Below are 20,713 nucleotides of genomic sequence, written 5' to 3' on the forward strand. Positions count from 1 at the left end.
CTTACTTAACGTCCATAGATAAAATTATTTTCATAATAATTATGAGTTGGATTAACAATTGATCCGATCCGTTCGGCCGTTGGATCGAACGAATCTGCCGACCGTTAATTTGTTCTCAAGAATGTAGAACACACATCATATGTAGAAGACACATTATAAGAATTTATGAAACTAACTATTGTATGTAATTGTAAACTATCTAATATTTGCTGTAATTGATACGTAGTAGTTCTAGTTTTTTTGGGAAATAAACAATCATTTATTTATTTATTTTAACTATTAATGGAGAAAAGTTTCGAATATTGTGAATTTATTGAAAGAATACCTTTGTTTGAATTCAAACGCTATTTTCTTTATTATTCATTTATTTGTAAATAAGAAAACCAGATATATTGAATGTAAGAGACACAAATTTAATAAAGTCCGTGAGTTATTAAATCATTTTCTTTATTAAATCCTGAATATAGAACTCTTACTTAACATTCATAAATAGAATTATTTTCATAATTATTAGTCGAGTTAACAACATTTGACGGATATGGCGAGCGAAGCGAGCCTGACGGCTAGTACAGATATAAACATAAAAACATATAAACAGAAATTGCTCGTTTAATAGTATAGGATTTTTTTTTAAACTGAAGATTGTATGGATCACTGGAACTAGTTATGATTTGTATTTTTAATCAATTATTCCATTAGTTTCAAAAAAGGGTACTGTAATTCTATTTTAAACATTTATTAAAGATGAATTGAAAATAAAAATTATTGAAATTATTAAAATTTGAATAAATTTTATTGAAAATAGAAAATTGTTTGTGAACTGTGTATTGAATGGAAATAATTTATTTGATTTGATTTGATGAAAAGAAAATATCTTCACATATTAAAATGTTTTCTTGAAAAATAATTTAAATTTTTGACAGAATGCATTTGTGCTCCTCGATTAAAGTCAGTTGCAGGATTGCCATGCTGTGGACCAACAGGGGAAGCAGTAGTACCACAGAATAGGTACAGAATGGAAACTTGTAATCAATCGCCTATCTAACCAATGCTTTTTACATGACCCCAATACTAAACACGTCAAATGACCTTGGGAAGTTTTAATCCTGGTCTGAATGGCAATTGATTGGCTCGTAGCAGTGAACGAGATCAATTGATCCGGATCATTGAAGTGATCCGAACCTACCATCAATACTATTACAATGCGGCGCTTCCTTACAAGATGGCGGATTTTAGCGTCAGGGTACTAGCCAAGTTTCCGTACTGTATGTATACTGTGGTAGTACTGTAAGCTGGGGAAGTAGAGCTATATGAATAAGACGGAGAAGGAGAAGTTAATCTGACATGTGACTCGTATGTCTAGATTGTTCATCAATCAGAACACTTTGAATCTTATTTCTAACTTCCAGTTTCCTGTGCTCAGGAACCCTCATCAAATATGGAAGCAGGCTTTGCAGAAACAAAAAGTCCGGGTTCTGTTGCAGTAATGAATTTTCTGTAAGCAGTTTCATTTTTTGTTTTTCAATCTCAAGAAAAGGATCCTCTGATGAGCGTTCAAGCTTCCTCTTGAGGTTGGTTGTAGAGGATGTTGGAGGAGGCTGCATTTCAGAAGCCACTGGGTGTAAATGATGGAAATAAGTTGTGTCATTAGAAACATCACAAGAACTCTCAATAAGGTCTACACCATGCTGGTTGGATGAATCACTCTCATCACTAATGCTGTCAGATACTAATAATTCTTTTTGCTGTAATTTATGTTCATGTGCAGTAGGTGGTTTTTTGGCATGTAGCTTTCTGTGTGACACCACATCTTTCAAAAATAGCATTTGGTTGTAGTAGGGCCATGAAGAACTGTAAGTGGCCTCACCTGACTCCCCTGAATGGGATTTATTGAACTCTTTTCTGAACGAATCTCGGAGACCTTGCCATCTTTTTTTCACGGCCTCAACTGAAAAACAAAAAAAAACAATACTATTAATTTGTTGAAATAGAAACACAATATCATTTTTCCTCCACCTACTGTCTAAAGTACTTACTTTACTCCCTGAAACATAATACTAAAGTGTCACTTTTTCGCTCTCGGTAGTAAAAAACAGAAAAACTCCCTAAGGAGGAAAAGTGACTCCATTTAAATTACATGGGAAGCATCTCTATTTTAAAACTTACACTGTAATAGGTTAAAAGGTCCTAAGCTCAGATGAGAAAGCGTAATAGAGGTGTCATTGAGTCAACTGAATTCAATACCACAACAAGAAATTTGATCAACTCATGAAATATATGTTTGTATGATATTATATTCTTAATATTAGTAGATGATAAAAATTTAAACAATTTTTAAAAAAATCTATTCAATTCAAAATACCAGCCAACAAATATTTTTGATCTGCAATTCAAATCTGAAACACGTGATCTGGAGTCAGCCATTTTTGGTAGCCGCTCAGCTGATATAATTGTTACAACTTTTGCCGATAGATAGCGCAATCGGCAGTGCCAATCAGCCGACCGGTTTTTAGGTTTTAGATTTTAGGTTATGTTGTTGGGAAACATTGTCACCAATACGTAAGTTATTAAAATGATTTTATTTGCAGTTTTTATAAAAAAATGTAGATGAGGAAAAATGTTGTGTACATCACGAGCGAAAAATACTTTTTCTCCCTCAGGAAAATTGTTGCTCTCGGCTTCGCCTCGGGCTTCAAACTTTTTCCCACAGGCAGAAAAAGTTGTACTTTTCACTCTAGATATACAAATAACTATTATTGACTGAGCTGTAGCATGGTGCCCGTTTTCAAATTCAATATTCATCTAGAAAAACACATTTTATTTATTGCTTTCAGATACCTAGCAACTGGTTCTTCATTTAAAACACTGGGGTATTCGTTCAGAATTTCTGATGTGACAGTGGGACGAATTGTCAAGGATTCAAGGATTCTGCTGCTCTTGTATTTAGTTTTAGTTTATCAGAGATTGACAATGGTGTAATAACCGAAACCGGTCTTTCTAATTATCAATAAATCAGTACTTTTTGACAATTTCTTAGTCTTTTTCATTCAAATGTCAAGGAAGTATGTACTGCAATTTGGGGATAATCTACAGACTGTTCACCTGTGTACTCCTGAAGAATGTGATATAAACGGTATTGCTCGAAAGTTTTGGACAGGTGGAAATTTCCCAACTGTGTCAATTGCATTGATAGTAAACATAATCGTAGGCAGATCATTCTGGCACCATGTACAGGAGCTATAAGCAGTACTTTTCAATAGTTTTACAAGGGGTTGCTGGGCCAGACTACAAGTTTTTGGCCATTGACGTTGGTGCTCACGGGAAAGAGAGTGATGGAGGGATTTTTGAAGAATTCAAAACTTTACCAAAAACTTGAAACAGGCTTCTTAGACGTAGAAAGGACCTATTTCCCACGGTATATAGAAGGTATTTTCATCCAAATACCGTGCTCTTTCCTACCTGGAACTAACATATCAGTTCCTCACGTATTCTGGTTCTTGGAGACGAGGCATACCCTATAAGACCCTACGAAATCAGGGCCATACCCTGAGACGACATCAGGGCCAGCAGAAGCAAAATTAAACTGCCGGTTGTCACAAGCATGACAAGTAGTAGAATGGACTTTTGGTATTATTACCAACAAATGGAGAATATTACACAAAGCTGTAGAGGTTACTGTTGACGATGCTGACAAGCATTAAATCCTTCAAGTACTAAAAAAAATCTGGTGTGGCGCACTCACACAAATTTCCTTGCCGTTATGGAAATTGATCACGTGACGCTAGTGTTCCCGCGCATCTCAAGTGTACTATTCAAAGATTTGAGCCAGCTGGTGAAAGGGCAATAACGCTGGAGACACACGAGGTCTGATATCTCTTCATAGTGAATCATTTAATAGAATTAACAGTTGCCAACAGTTTGCAATTGGATAATCACATTTTCTCGAATGTCGAGCTTATTTTCAATTTTAGGTGAAAATGTTACTGAACATTAATTGTAGAGATTCTGATGCTCAATCTTTTCCACTCGAAATTTTTTGTTAAAATTGTATCTGAAGCCTGATAATTGAGAATCTAAAATCAAACTTTGCATGGATGGGGCGGAGCTCCTGAAATTTTTACATATATGGGACTTGTGGCAGTTGATAGAGCTTATCGATGACAATTTCAGGTATAACTTTAATCGAAATCGTTGGAGCCGTTCTCGAGAAAATCGCGAAAAAACCTGTTTTTGACAACATTTTCGCCATTTTAGCCGCCATCTTGAATCGCATTTGATCAAAATTGTTCCTGTCGGATCCTTATATTGAAAGGACCTTACGCTCCAAATTTCAAGTCATTCCGTTAATTGGGAGATGAGATATCGTGTAAACAGACGCACATACACTCATACACACATACAGACCAATACCCAAAAACCACTTTTTTGGACTCAGGGGACCTTGAAACGTATAGAAATTTAGAAATTGGGGTACCTTAATTTTTTTCGGAAAGCAATACTTTCCTTACCTATGGTAATAGGGCAAGGAAAATAAAAAACGTTAAAATAATACTTTTAAAAGTAGCCCATGTGAGTGAAGTTTTTTTTCATTAAATCCATATGTTTGCTACATAACATTACTATTGACAAAGAAAGGACACGCCATTTACCTTCATTAGTTGCAGCCCCAACACCAACACAATATCGTTTATTCGTTTTGCAACCATTGTTGAAAATAGGGGTGTCAATGTGGCATACACCATTAGAGACAAATTTAATAAATTTTTCATTGACAATGATTGTATTTGAATTTGTATGAATTAATTAAAAAGCTAACATAGCCACCAAAATTTATCATGAACAATATTGTATTCGAATTTTACATAAATTGATTATAAAAAAACATAGTATCCTTCCCGTAGTATTACTGTACTCATGTGTGCATAAATTTAATCTTCATTCAGTTATTTTGTGTTGTATAATTCCTAGATTTCAGTGCCCATATATCCATGTTTATTGAATAATTACTAAAAATTCTTAGACGTGTCTGTTCAATATAGAATTTTTCACAATCACTGCATTTGATTTTGTATATTCCGGTTTCTGTGTGTAGGCCTATGTTACCTCAAAGTTAGTAGACAGACAATAGTTCCACGTTATAATGGCAGTGTAGGAGAAAAGGGTTGCCAGATCTCAGCCTTGCCACCCAAACAGCTGATACTGGTATATCTGATGAATTTAACTGTTCATTATTGTTGAAAATATTCAATCATATTTTATTTGCCAAGAAAATATATTTTTTAAAGATGTAATGATAAATTTTCATGATTTAGATTAAATATTTTGTCAATTAATTGAATCTCTACATTTTTCATAAACGATGTGGCAACATCGCAATGCGTGAAAGAGATAGCGCCATCTGCTTTGTTGGACGATAGACAAGGATAGCAACACCATTGTAAATCACACACTGCCATTATAACGTGGACTATTCTGTCTACTAACGTTGATGTTACCTGCCTATGTTGATCGTTTATCTTTGAGAACCTTTCTAACATACTGAAAGTTCTATTATAAAACTTGGGTTGGATTTAGTTTTTGGAAATGTTTTTCTATTACCATTGTTCGATGTTGCACTATAAAGCCGCGTTTACACCAAGGTTATTAACAAAATGTTCATTTCTCCGTCCTTATAGATTCTATTAGATTGAACATAACTTATCATACACATGATGAACATGATGTGTTTGTCAAGTTCCGTTCAATCTAATAGAATCTATAAGGACGGAAAAATAAACATTTTGTTAACTTTGGTGTAAACGCAGCTTTAGGTATGCTAAAAAATTTTCTTTCATTTTTAATATTGCCTTGTTGATTTTCACTTTCTTCTTCTCAATTTGTTTTTCTATCTTATTATCAATCATACTTTAATTATTGAATTAACTACTATCATAGCCACAAAAAAATTTCATAAACAATGATTTTGTTGAATGAATTTGTTTTTCTATCTTATTATCAATCATACTTTAATTATTGAATTAACTACTATCACAGCCACAAAAAATTTTCATAAACAATAATTATATTGAGATTTTGAAAATTGAATAAACAAAATATCCACTAAATTAGTTATTCATTACTAGCCTATAATCTCACCTTCAGATCCTATCTGTTCAGCAATCTTTGTCCACAGATTCCTCTGAACATCACGACGATTATATCTTTTGTCTCGTATATCCCACAATGGAACATGCTCTTGAACCAAACTTATCAACTTTTCATTGTCCATAGTTACAGCTTTATAAAACAGAACAACTTCAAAAAAACTAACAAGACTGTGAAACAATTTTAGGTTAGGAACACTAGTTGTTGTCTAAGCTAGACAAGTTAGTTCGAAAAATTGATCGGCCGTGCACTGCCGTATGAAGCTGTTGCAAGGGAGCAATGGACGAGCATCTGTTCCTTTCTTTGTTGGGGGATCGTTCGGACGAGTTCGGTAGTTTTCGGCCGATGCTAGTTCGGACGAAATCGGTTCCAGTGGACGGCTCACCTCACTCTACTGTGAAATTCTCTTAATACTGTCAGTATTGGATGAATGGGAACCATTGATGTTATTCATGAGGCATGCTGACACATCTGTCTTGTAAGATTCACTTGAATCTGTCAGTGTCGGTTGAACAGAAAGCCTTGATATTATTGATATGGATTGCTGACAGCATCTGAAACTTCTACCCTATTGTGACATACACTTCCTGTCAGTGGTCAGTTGAATGAGAATCATTAATAAAATGTATGTCTTCTCCTTTTGCTTTTTCATATCATATACAGTTCAATAGTTATTTTCTTAGTCTATATTATGTAAATTCATCTATAACGTTGCTGTATTGTAAGCTATTGTATATAAGTGTATAAGCCAGTATATATTGTAATCTACATAAATAAAGTACTCAATCAATCAATCAATCCTACTTGAACTGTTGATATTAATTATAAATTGAGTGTGTAATAGAAGAATTTAGAAGTGGCACATAACCTAGCCACATTTGAACTCTTGTATAAATTAGAATTGGAACTGGCAATCTCTATCCATAGATTGTCAGTTTGGTGTAAGGGTAAGCATTCCTGACCGGCAATTAGGAGGTACTGGGTTCGATTCCCGGGCTGACAAATAATTTCTGAATAGTAGCGCTCATCGAAATTCCATCCAGCTGTTTATCCTGTTGTCAATATTTCCAGTAGCAGAAGTCTTCGGGGTGAATTACAGCATTTAATTTTGATTTTCGTTTAATAATAATAAGAATTGGAACCGTTTTAGGTGAAAGCCTATGATATACTTTTCTGTGTGTTTTGTAATTATGAATGATTAAATAAACTGTGTTGTTGGCTTACACTTTTACAACAGTAATCACGATTTTGTTGCTTGTCGGACGCTGAGCCACATCCTCAGCGTACAATGAGTAGCTATAGATACTCTCTAGATATAAATGATTTAAAATGTATAAGCTATGCTGACTGTTTGAAGTGGATCTCACTAAAGTTTTGAAAATATTGACACTCATCAGTCACTATTAGTTGAATCACAGATTAAATAAATATATTCAATATCCTATCCTATTATATTAAGCGAGTAATTTCTGTATTTATATATCTGGTTATTTTTATATCTGGTTATTTCTATACCTGGTTATTTTTATATCTGGCTATTTTTATATCTGGTTAGTTATGTTTAACGGATCTCGAAAACGGCTCTAACGATTTTCACGAAATTTGGAACATAGTAGGTTTATGATAATTATAAAGATTCGATTGCACTAGGTCTCATCCTTGGGAAAACTTGCTGAACGACATTAAAAGGATAATTCATCCTTGGCTGAAACAGCTGTGGATAGTAAAAAAGTGAGTATGTGAAAAATCAAAATATCGCATCCCCGAAATTCATAAGATGACATATAGCCAGCTGTGAAATATGAACACGATCATTTTAGAGAATTGTGTTCTGTTTATCAATAAAAATAAAAATAACGAGCGAAGCTCGGTGCCCCGATATTATTATATTAAGCGAGCAATCTCTTTATCTTTCTATATAATTATTTTTATATCTGGTTATTTATGTTCTACGGATCTCAAAAACGGCTCTAACGATTTTCACGAAATTTGGAACATAGTAGGTTTATGATATGAAAATTCGATTGCACTAGGTCTCATCCTTGGGAAACTTGCAGAACGACATTAAAAGCATAATTCATCCTTGGCTGAAACAGCTGTGACTTTCATCGTCTGTGGATAGTAAAAAAGTGAGTGAGCGAGTGAGTATGTGAAAAATCAAAATATCGCATCCCCGAAATTCATAAGATGACATATAGCCAACTGTGAAATATAAACACGATCATTTTAGAGAATAAATTGTGTTCTGTCTATCTATAAATAAAAATAACGAGCGAAGCTCGGTGCCCCGATATTATACTATAATATAAATAAAAAATAATATATCATTTAAAAAAGTATTAATATAAATAAATTAATTATAAATATGTAACTTTTAATATAAATAAGTATATTATTTACTTCCTTTATGGTTGAATGGAAAGCATTGATAAGAAATTCTGTCAGTATAAAGTGAGTCTAACTATCGCTATGAACCAATGTGATGAAGAGAGAGGGTGGATGAATAATTGGTGATGAAGAGTGAGAAGCGAATGGTGATGCAGAATGTATAAAAAAAATGTAAGAGAGTGAAATAGAATGAGAGAGAGTGGGAGTGAAGAAGATCCAGCCGTGTCATTGGCCTGTGCAGAATTGCAGAATGGAAATCCAGTTCTTTGGTTCTCATGAGCAGTCACCACGACGTGCAGAAAAGTTGCAACTTCTTTGGTGTTTTGCTGGATGAAAATTCTTTGGAGCTACATGATGATTCCTAGAATCTAGGAGAGCCATAAAAATGTTCTCACAGAGAACAAGCTCATTACAAGTTTTTTAGGCGGTTAATTATGACAAAATAAAAGGAGTCAGGAACCTTCATGTAGGTCATTACAAGTAATTATTGGTATTTATTGAAGTTTTTCGGTTTATCGTTTGATAGTTTGACACCTTGTGAGACCGGACTCCCGGTTGTTGTGTATTTATTGTGTTGTGAATATATTCTGATAAATGTTTCCACTTCAAAAGTGTTTTTATAAATTCAAAGTTGGATTAGTATTGTTTAACTAATAGGAGTAAAACTAATCAATAAAGTTTAACCAATAGAGTTCAGATTAACTAATAAAGAACTGTTTATGAGCCTGAGAAACAAAGCTACTGGAACTGCTACTGGAGTCTTCCAGGATTTCTTGTTGTTCCAGGATCGAGCGAAGTGAGGTCTAAGATTCAAGTCGACGGTTTGGCATTTCTCTTAATGTTTAAATGTTTATATGTTGCGCATTTACGGCGAAACGCGATAATAGATTTTCAAGAAATTTGACAGGTACACTGTATGTTCCTTTTTAAATTGCGCGTCGACGTATATACAAGGTTTTTGAAATTTTGCATTTCAAGGATAATATAAAAGGAAGAAGGAGCCTCCTTCATACGCCAATATTAGAGTAAAAATCTGGTGTGGCGCACTCACACAACTTTCCTTGCCGTTATGAAAATTGATCACCTGACGCTAGTGTTCCCGCGCATCTCAAGTCTACTATTCAAAGATTCGAGCCAGCTGGTGACAGGGCAATAACGTTGGGACACACAAGATCTGCTATCTCTTCATAGTGAATCATTTAATAGAATCAACAGTTGCCAACAGTTTGCAATTGGATAATCACATTTTCTCGAATTTCGAGCTTATTTTTAATTTTAGGTGAAAATGTTACAGAACATTAATTGTAGATATTCTCATGCTCAATCTTTTCCACTCAAATTTTTTTGTTTAAATTGTATCTGAAGCCTGATAATTGAGAATCTATAATCAAACTTTGCATAGATGGGGCGGAGCTCCTGAAATTTTTAAGATATAGGACTTGTTGCAGTTGATAGAGCATATCGATGACTATTTTAGGTTCAACTTTAATCAAAATCGTTGGAGCCGTTTTCGAGAAAATCGCGAAAAACACTGTTTTTGACAACATTTTCGCCATTTTAGCCGCCATCTTGAATCGCATTTGATCGAAATTGTTCGTGTCGGATCCTTATATTGTAAGGAGCTTACGTTCCAAAATTAAAGTGATTCTGTTGATTGGGAGATGAGATATCGTGTACACAGACGCACATACACTCATACCCACACACACACACACACACATACAGACCAATACCCAAAAACCACTTTTTTGGATTCAGGGGACCCTGAAACGTATAGAAATTTAGAAATTGGGGTACCTTAATTTTTTTCGGAAAGCAATACTTTCCTTACCTATGGTAATAGGGCAAGGAAAGTAAAAATAAGACTATAGAATTATTCATCATAAATCAGCTGACAAGTGATTACACAGATGTGTGGAGAAGTCAGTCTATCACTGTATTTGTATAAGGTCTATAGTTTCAATCAAAGACATTAAAGAGGTATGCATCTTTAAGCTGGGTTTACACCAAAGTTATTAACAAAATGGTTATAACTTTTAATCCGTATAGATTCTATTAAATTGAACGGAAGTTGACAAACACATATGTTCATCATGTGTATGATAAGTTATGTTCAATCTAATATAATCTGAAAGGATTGAGTTGACATTTTTTTTATAAATTTGGTCTAATCGCAGCTTTAAGGTCTTTGGTTTCAATATTTTGTTTTGCAGTCATGGTATTATTATGCGTGCCCATCAGTATCAAGATTCTCACATTCGAAAAAACTAATTTAATAGGTGAATAAAAATAAACAAATGAACTAAATAATGCTGGAGAAATTATAATATTTTTGATTCTAAAAAATTAATTTTCATCAGATAGAAAGATCATCATGGAACTGGATGAATCATATGGAATACAAATTCAAACGTGAACTGAGTTTGTTAAACAGTTGACATCTGATACTTGTGGATGAGAATACTGCGTGAGGTCTACTGTTCACAGAACTACTAGTTTATTGTAAATATGTTTGGCTCCAAATTGCCAGGCTAGTTTCCAACTTTTGAATTAATGTAATAAAAGTTTCGAATAAACCCTACTACCCCAACAATAATCTTTTTTATGCAATTAATATTACTGAATTATACTTCTCAGTTACACTATTGAAGTTTTTTTAGTTTATCCGTCGATAGTTTGATATTGGAAGTCTAGTCTCTAGTAAGACCGGACTCCCAGTTGGTCTCCTATTTCTAATTCGGTAAGTAGTTGACAGCAATCTGAGCGATATCATAGAGAAACAATAGCATAAATAGATATCCCATGGTATAGGGCGTTTATGTCGCAACTTTTACTGTTATCCCAAGCCGATAGTCCACGTAGTTCTTTCCTGTGAAGCTTTATGACGCTGGTAGTCTCTCATATTGTGCCGTTCATACACTCTTACCCGATTTAAACAGTAAAAATCGACAATAATCGATAGTAATCGGCTTGAGATAACAGTAAAAGTTGCAACATAAACGCCCTATACCATGGGATATCTACTTACGCTATTGTTTCTCTATGGCGATATCTTATCGCTTTTTATTATCCAAGTTTATATAAGTTGAATTAGATGAAAACCGTTCTCTAAGTTCTTCCGTGTAAGTGTGTCTTCATGTGGACTGCCAACTACAGAGTTATGGGAATCGGAACCACTCCTTTGTGGTTAGGAGCCCACCTAAAAATATCGGTGACCAGTAAAAAATTAGATCATGATGATCCGATAAGAAACCTAAAAGAAAGGAAGGCACCAGGAATAGATGATATACAAGGAGAGCTCTTGAAAAAGTCTGGTGGAATGTTAAAGAGAGCACTGTATAATCTTGTAAATAGTATATATATGACTGGAGAGTTACCTGACGATTTTGTAAAGTGTATTATAGTACCTATACCAAAGAAATCAAATGCAAGATCATGTGAAGAGTACCGTACGCTGAGCTTAGTGAGTCATGCATCGAAAATAGTTACCAGAATTATCCTCAGGAGAATAGAAAAACGAATTGATGAACAATTGTCTGAAGATCAGTTTGGCTTTAGAAAGGGTGTAGGGACAAGAGAAGCAATTCTGGCGCTGAGACAGGTGATAGAGAAGCAGATGAAGATAGGGAAACGCACATGCATAGCCTTTATTGACATTGAAAAAGCATTTGACAATGTAAGTTGGAACATCCTATTCAACATTCTTCGCCAAATTGGGATAGACTACAGAGACCGAAGACTGATCTACAACATCTATAAACAAGAAATTGGAGTTATTAGGAGTGGAAATGAAGAGGAATCTGCACACATTCAAAAAGGGGTACGACAAGGATGCGCGCTATCCCCATACTTGTTCAATGTGTATATTCAAAAGGCAATCGACAGAGTGAGAGAAAAGTTTGTACAGGAGTGAAAATTCATGGGGAAACGGTAGATATGCTTCGTTTTGCGGATGATATAGCAGTAATGGCAGAAAGTGAAGAGGAACTACAGAAAACACTGAATGAAATGGACAGAATAATGGAGGAAGAGTTTAGATTGAAAATAAACATCCGAAAGACCAAAGTGCTAATATGTTGCAGGACAGGGGAGAACAGCTCAGCAGTAAAGCTAAGGAATGAGGTAGTAAATGAAGTGAAGGAGTTCAATTACCTGGGTAGCAAAATCACAAGTGATGGAAGAAGCTGCAAGGACATTGCCAGCAGAATTGCCCAGGCTAAGATTGCCTTCAATAAGAAGAAAAATCTATTCACCTCAAAAAACATAAGTCTCGACGTAAGAAAAAACATGTTGAAAACGTATGTATGGAGTACTGCAACATATGGAAGTGAGGCGTGGACAATGGGGGTGAGAGAGGAAAGAAGATTGGCTGCATTCGAGGCATGGTGCTACAGAAGAATGATGAAGATCAGTTGGAGAGATATGATTACAAATGAGCAGGTTTTTGAAAGAGTGGGAGAGAACCGGAACTTCTTGAAGTGGATCAAGCAAAGAAGAGCACAGCTGATTGGCCACATCATCAGACATGACACTCTACTGACAAGGATAATGGAGGGAATGGTTGAGGGAAGGAATATGAGAGGAAGACCTAGGCTGGAGTATATGAAACAATTGCTACGGGATATGAGATGTGGATCATACTACGAGCTGAAGCGGAAAGCGGACGACAGAAAAGCATGGAGAGCTGCTGCCAACCAGCCCTACGGCTGTTAACCCAAGAGAGAGAGAGAGATCCGATAAAATCGAAATTGAATAAAATGTTCATCTATCTCATCATAATCACCCCTTCCCATTTCCTATTTCTGCGACATTTACGAATTTCATTCATTTTTATAAAATAGAATTTATCAGTATCAAGATCTCTTCATATAAATTAATAAATAACTCGTTTATATTGATCTTTCCTTATCATTATTATCTTTCACTACAACAGGACAAAGGGCTCAAGTAGGCATCATCATAAAATTGATCATTATCTAATGATCTATAAACAACTCGTTTATATGATTTTATTTATCCGATTGATAATGAATTTCACCAACTACCCATAAGCTAACTGAAATAAACACACTAATTACTATAAATTTAATTAAGAAAATTATATAAATTTACAGTGTAGGTCGTATCTATATTCACAAATAGTTCGATTATTGTTTGCAAGAAACATGTTATTCAACGCGGAAGCCTTTGTTATTTTACCAAAAGATAGGATAAGTTGAATAGTTTTCCTTTTAGGGGGAGTTTTGACAACCCAGAAAACTCATTTTTTATATTTTGAAGAAATATCGAAAAGGTGGATGGGACTTCATTTTTTGTTCAGCTTGCCAAAATACCCTCATTTCAACATTTGAAAAAAAAAACTGTAGGCGTTTATTTGTAGCACTTTGTCTCAAAAAACTGTTCAAGCTGAAAATGAATAAACCATACCACGTGAAGATAGGCCTATGGGCCTACCATAGGCATCAATAGGCCTACCGTGAAGGTAGAAATCAATAGGGAAACCGAAGTTTCAAAAGTTTTATAATTTGTGGATTTGAGTGAAATTTTTAATAATTTTTTGTGATAGTGAAGGAAGATTTTTGTTTGGATTTGTATTTCGAAATTAATTAATCTGATAAATTCAAAATTATTGTAGTACATATATTTTTTGGACTCAAAATAGTGTATGAATAAAGTTAACATTTACATAACCTCTAGACTGTGTATTCCAAATTAAGGTCTAAAGCAGATTTGGGCGAAAGCCTGTTGTTTTTTCCTGCTTTGTATCTATTGTCTATGAATAAATGAAAACTATGTAAACAGATGTTTTTGAGATAATTTCTTTCATGCAGCTGATTCGCATTCACCATATTATTATTATACGGTACAGAGTTTGTAAAAATAAACATATATTCATTAATTATAAAAAATTATTATTATATTATTCTAATTATCATTATTATTGAATATCATATTTATAAATGATCAAAACAATATTGTTGAGGTCAAGTGGAATCAGGTAGAAAGCAATAACAGAACAGATGTCCTCTTTTGAATTTCTATCATATGATTTTGCGAATTCGCCATGCGGTTCGTTGAACGGCGCAATGTAGACGGAATGCTCGGTTCGAGGTTTGGTTCGGCATGTGTGAACGCACCATTTACACGAACGCAGGCCTTTGTGTGACGAGTGACGTAGGCGCGCTGTTCACACAGAAACGCAGTCGCAGGTGACGCAGTGGCTCTTTTCACGCCACTGCGCAAGCGCATAACGTTTCGTGAACTGCTCACGCTAGAAGCAGTTTGCTCCGCAGTTTTCGGTTGGTGACCGAAGTGAGTGTTTATTGTGGAGCGTCGCGCAGTTTTTAGTTTTCCAGTGATGGATGACAGAGTCATTAGAGCGGTGCGCAAGAAATCTGTCCTATACGACCCCAATGACCGTGACTATTTGAATATTAAGGTGAAAACTCAGCTATGGGATGAAATTGCCGTTGAAGTTGGTTTGGCCAATGGTGAGTTTACAATAAATATGAAATTTAATCATGGAGACTGCAAGTTTCATCATTCTATGTTTATTCATTTAGGTTAACGTTACTAATTACGTCACATTTGTATCTCAACTATTTTTGAAGATATCGACTCAATTTTTTTAAATAAAAGAGGGGAAAAAATAGGTGTCGGTAGCTAAATAACAATTATAATAGATTAAATTTAATATTGTCAATATTAAGTGATATTTTCGAGCTCAAAATTTAAGTGATTTTATTCTATATTTTGTGAATATTTGAAGTTTGGTTTTTGTTTTAACGGAAGTTTCATTATCAATCTATCTAAATTTGAAATTCTTTGTTTTATTCTGATTCATAGTTTCAGATTGAAGATTTGGTGTTGAAATTGAAGTGAACATAACCTACATAATATTTGGACGATTTGTGACAAAATCAGGAAATTGAAGAAGTTTTGGGCAATAGCCTGTTTTTTTCTTTTCCGACTATTGTATTGTTCGCTCTATCTAATAAATAAATAATAATAAATAAATATTAATAACAAATATCACATAAAATACTCTTAAAACCACACAAAATATAATAACAATATCAAATATTAATGATTGGGAGAGAATCAACAGGATAAACCCAAAACTGTTTCTTTTCCTAATTTTGATAAAAATAGTCCAAATAAGGTTATGAAAATGTTCTATAAACATTACAAAAATGTACAGTCAAAATAATTATAATCCAATATATAAGTTCAAAAATATAAGTAAGTTTAAATAAAAATTCGACTGAGTCATTGTCAATATTGTAGAACCGTTCCATAATTGAATAAATTTTCAGTCGACTTGAAAATGTGACCGGTGTGGTCACGAAACCTTGGTCGTGTACTAAATAAAACAGTATAGAATTTGACAACATATTTGTGTTTTTATTCAATTAAGTTTAAGTAAATATAAGTTCATTAAAATCACAGTCCAAATAAAATCCAGGATAGAAATATAAGTTCAAGGATAATTGTTATCAATATTATAATAATAAATTTTATTTTCATTATTATATAAATAAGCACTCTAATCAATAAAATGTATATAATATTCAAAAATACAATACGTGAAAAATACTACAAATATAAATAAATTGATTTTTTTTTGGAAATTAACCTACTCAACTATCTGAAACCCATGTTCTAGAGCAGGTGTAGTACAAAGTTGGTAGACAGTCTACTAACGTTGGGTGTAGTAGTAATATATTAAATTTAGTGTGGTTAAATTTCTTGATAATATTATTAACTTTGTATTTAAACACCTATATGACATAAATTCATAATCATAGACTTCATTATTGATTATTACACCATCAAATTATTGATTATTCATTGTTATTGAATGCACAATGTCATTATGTAGGCCTAGGTACTATTCAATTACCATTGAGTTACTAGTTCTCGTAACAAATTGAATTACGATCTACTTGAGGATTCAAGCAGAATCCAACAAGAATATATAGTAACAAGAATAATATAGTACAGAGACAAGAATAATGATAACCTTACTTATCCTTCATCTATGATTCAAGCTTGTTTAATTAAATGAGTTTTCATAGTGAGATATTCAAGCTGTCAGCATTGGATGATTGGAAAGCATCGATGTTATTGATGAGGAGTACTGCCAGATTGAAGTGAATCTCAACTACTCTGAAGTTTGTAGTTTGTTTATGGTCGGATCCTCAGACCAATTATTGATGTCAACTCACTGTTATGTCTCTTTCTCTCTTTGTTTGGATTCCTTCAATTTTCACACTAATTAAGAATATTTTTATTGACCGAGCGAAGTGAGGTCTAAGATTCAAGTCGACGGTTTGGCATTAAATTTCTCTTAATGTTTAAATGTTTGAATGTTTATATGTTGCGCATTTACGGCGAAACGCGGTAATAGATTTTCATGAGATTTGACAGGTATGTTCCTTTTGTAATTGCGCGTCGACGTATATACAAGGGTTTTGGAAATTTTGCATTTAAAGGATAATATTAAAGGGAAAAGGGGCCTCCTTCATACGCCAATATTAGATTCAAAATCAGACTATGGAATTATTCATCATAAATCAGCTGACAAGTGATTACACAGATACGTGGAGAAGCCAGTCTATTACTGTATTTCCATAAGGTCTATAGTTTCAATCAGGTACTTGTGGATGAGAATACTGCGTGCGGTCTACTGTTCACAGAACTACTAGTGATATTATGAGTTTGAATAAACTGAGTATCGATAATAACCAAAGAGTATTAAATGTAGACATGAAACTCGCTGATATCAACTCTGATATTTATTTATTTATTTCCACTATTGGTTAGTGTTTCTTGTCGCACTCACTGATCGAGCAAAAAATAGGATGAAGTTTTTCAGCTGTCAATATTTTAGTGGTTGGGTTGCACATTATTGACTTCAATATAATGGTTCTATACAATGTACTAATACAACTTGGGGGTTCTCTCGAAGTAAGGATTATTCTCCAGTACAAGAACTATTGCAGAATAATCTACATTTTTTACATAATATTATATACTAGTAGTTCAGTGAACAGTAGAACTCACGCAGTATTCTCATCCACAAGTACCTGATTGAAACTATAGACCTTATGGAAATACAGTAATAGACTGGCTTCTCCACACATCTGTGTAATCACTTGTCAGCTGATTTATGATGAATAATTCTATAGTCTGATTTTTACTCTAATATTGGTATATGAAGGAAGATCCTTTTTCCTTTTATAGTATCCTTGAAATGCAAAATTTCCAAAAACCTTGTATATACGTCGACGCGCAATTAAAAAAGGAACATACCTGTCAAATTTTCTTGAAAATCTGTTACCGCGTTTCGCCGAAAATGCGCAACATATAAACATTTAAACATTCAAACATTAAGAGAAATGTCAAACCGTCGACTTGAATCTTAGACCTCACTTCGCTGGTCAAAAATACAGTGGTCAATTTCTCTGTTTTCCTTAAGTATTAGTACAAATTATTCTCCAGAATAAGGATTAGTACATTGTACAGCACATTATCTTTGAGTCTTCAATATTATGTCCTATACATATATCAATACAACTGAAGGGCTCTCTCAAAATAAGGAATATTCTCCAGTAGAAAAGCTATTACAGAATAATCTATATATTTTTTAATTCGACTGAGTCACTTTCAATGTTGTAAAACCGTTTCATAATGAAATAAAAACACACATTTATGGTCAAATTTTACAGTTTTATTTGGTACAGGACCATGGTTTCGTGACCACACATGTTACATTTCCAAGCTAACTAAACCTTTCAACTTTAGTCAGCTTGTTAATGTGACCTGTAGGTCCACGAAACCATGGCCTTTACCAAATAAAACTGTAGAATTTGACAATGTATGTGTGGTCTTATTTCACTATATGTTTTACATAGTATTATCATAGAGAAACAATAGCGTAAGTAGATATCCCATGGTATAGGGCGTTTATATCGCAACTTTCACTGTTAACTCAAACCGATTATTGTCGATTACTGTCGATTTTTACTGTTTTGGCGGGGCAAGAGTGTAAGAACGGCACAATATGAGAGACTACCAGCGTCACACAGTTTCACCAATATAACTAATAGGACTATCGGCTTGAGTTAGGGCTGTGCAAAGGCTAAAAGTAAACTTTCTATTGGTGATATTTTTCAAAGTTTTTCGATTTGTATATCATCAAGCTATCGCGCCTAAAGTTCAAATTTTTGGGACAGAACATTTCAAATTTGGTTAGAGATAAATCCATGAGATTCAGAGATGATTGATTTATGGTATTTGTTGATCTATTAAAACAAAAATTTTCTAAAAATGTCCATTTTTAATAAAGTTATTCAATTTACCAAAAATGTCCAAAAATAACAACAAAAAGTTATTTTTGGTCATTTTTAGTAAATTGGATAACTTTCTCAAAAATTGTTTTTTCCAGAAAATTTTTGTTTTACTAGATCAACAATACCATGAAGAATCAATCTTCCAAATATCATGGATTTATCTCTAGCCAAATTTGAAATGTTCTGTCCCAAAAATTTAAACCTTAGGCGCTCATATCTGAAAAAGTAATGATCGGAAAAAATGTTTTCCTGAGAAAACTTTTTTATTTTGATAGCTTGATGATATATACAAATCGAAAAACTTCGAAAAATATCACCAGTAGAAAGTTTATTTCTAGCCTTTGCACAGCCTTAACATTGAAAATTGCAACATAAACGCCCTACACGATGGGATATCTACTTGTGCTATTGTTTGTCAATGGTATTGAATGAATGAATGAATGAATTCTATTTGCCAAAAACAAAATACAAAAAAGCTATATATGAAATATAGTGTTTAATCTCTCTGTTGCAGGAGCCGCTGTGAAAACAATATGGGAGAAACTGAGACATTCGTTCAGGGATGCACTCCGCAGACAGAAGAACATGATCCGCAGTGGGGTGGCCCCCGAGTCCCTGAAAACCTGGAAACACCAGAGTGAAATGGCCTTCCTGCTTCCCTACATGAACAGCAGACGACGAGACACCAGCAGTTACCAGGATGACAGCGACAACGACAACTCTCAAATGGCTCACAACAATTTCGAAGATGGACCCACCGAGATCGACCTCCAAGACCTGATGGGTGAGGAAGACATCGCTGGACATTCCACGTTATCCTTAGGCGACAACTCTGCTCTGATCACCAGCACCTCGAAGAAGAGGAAGCTCAAACCTCGTAAAACCTCAAAGAACCAACATGACATCACATCCATGTTGAAGCAACAGATGGAGGAACAGGAGGAGGAGGAGGTGGAAGTGCCGCCCATAGCAGTCAGAAAAGTGGAGGAAAGGAGAGACTCTACATTGCCGAAAGATCCTCTCTATCATTTTTTTATATCTATGTACGAAACTACCATCAAAATGCCTCCTGCAGCTCAGCATACTGTGCGTAATCAAATATTTAACGCGGTCACAAATATGGAAGCCACCTTACTGGACTTCAAAGGTATTCCACGGTCATAATCTTGATTCCGAAGTGAGATAGATGACCTTGATTATTAAAATTATTTCCAAAGTCAAGACTGAATATGGAAGCCACTTTACTGTACTCTAAGGTATTCCATGTCAATAAACTTGATTCCAAAGTGAAATTTAAGTTGTTACCTCAATTATTATAAAAATTATTCCCAGAGTCAAGTCGAAGCGATCTCCTAAGTTATCAACAAATCAGCTTATTATTGAGATTATATATGTAATATCATAGCCACCTCTAATACAAGGCCGCGGCCTACGATATTGCAACGTCGCAGTGTAGGCCTAGAATCTAATACATAATTGCTGAAAAAGATTTTTTAAAAATTAAAAAAAAAATTTTATCTTTTCCACCAATCATGTATTAGATTCTAGGCCTACACTGCTACACTGCGATGTATTAGAGGTGGCTATGGTAATATAGCTTTTGATCACATCTCAGTTTGATCTCAGTTTGGTTGCTGTCAAACAGACAATTGATTTTGATTTTTTTTTTAGCAATCTGAAGTGCAGTGATGTTAATTTCTATCCATGTTGAGTGTGGTCCAATGCTAAAATCTGTCAATCATAGATTGCAATCAAATGTATTTTCACGATCAAAATGAATAAATAATTGTTATAATTGTGTATAAATTATGTGTAGTGGACATTGA

The 20,713-nt window shown here is 34.1% G+C and overlaps 2 protein-coding genes across 2 annotated transcripts; one reads left to right on the plus strand and one right to left on the minus strand.

Moving 5' to 3' along the window:
• Positions 1–1,312: 1,312 nt before the first annotated feature.
• LOC111056065 lies at positions 1,313–6,499 on the minus strand. Its single transcript, XM_039431500.1, has 3 exons — positions 6,227–6,499; positions 6,136–6,190; positions 1,313–1,948 (listed from the first exon to the last, which is right to left on the minus strand). Exons 1-3 carry the CDS (start codon positions 6,266–6,268, stop codon positions 1,335–1,337), a joined length of 711 nt encoding a protein of 236 aa, XP_039287434.1. The 5' UTR covers positions 6,269–6,499; the 3' UTR covers positions 1,313–1,334.
• An 8,065-nt stretch (positions 6,500–14,564) lies between these two features.
• LOC111054443 lies at positions 14,565–20,379 on the plus strand. The gene is made up of 2 exons (XM_039431611.1): positions 14,565–15,023; positions 19,402–20,379. Exons 1-2 carry the CDS (start codon positions 14,891–14,893, stop codon positions 20,049–20,051), a joined length of 783 nt encoding a protein of 260 aa, XP_039287545.1. The 5' UTR covers positions 14,565–14,890; the 3' UTR covers positions 20,052–20,379.
• The last annotated feature ends 334 nt before the right edge of the window (positions 20,380–20,713 follow it).

The sequence above is a fragment of the Nilaparvata lugens genome, chromosome 6 (assembly GCF_014356525.2).
Source record: "Nilaparvata lugens isolate BPH chromosome 6, ASM1435652v1, whole genome shotgun sequence".
Classification (NCBI taxonomy): domain Eukaryota; kingdom Metazoa; phylum Arthropoda; class Insecta; order Hemiptera; family Delphacidae; genus Nilaparvata; species Nilaparvata lugens.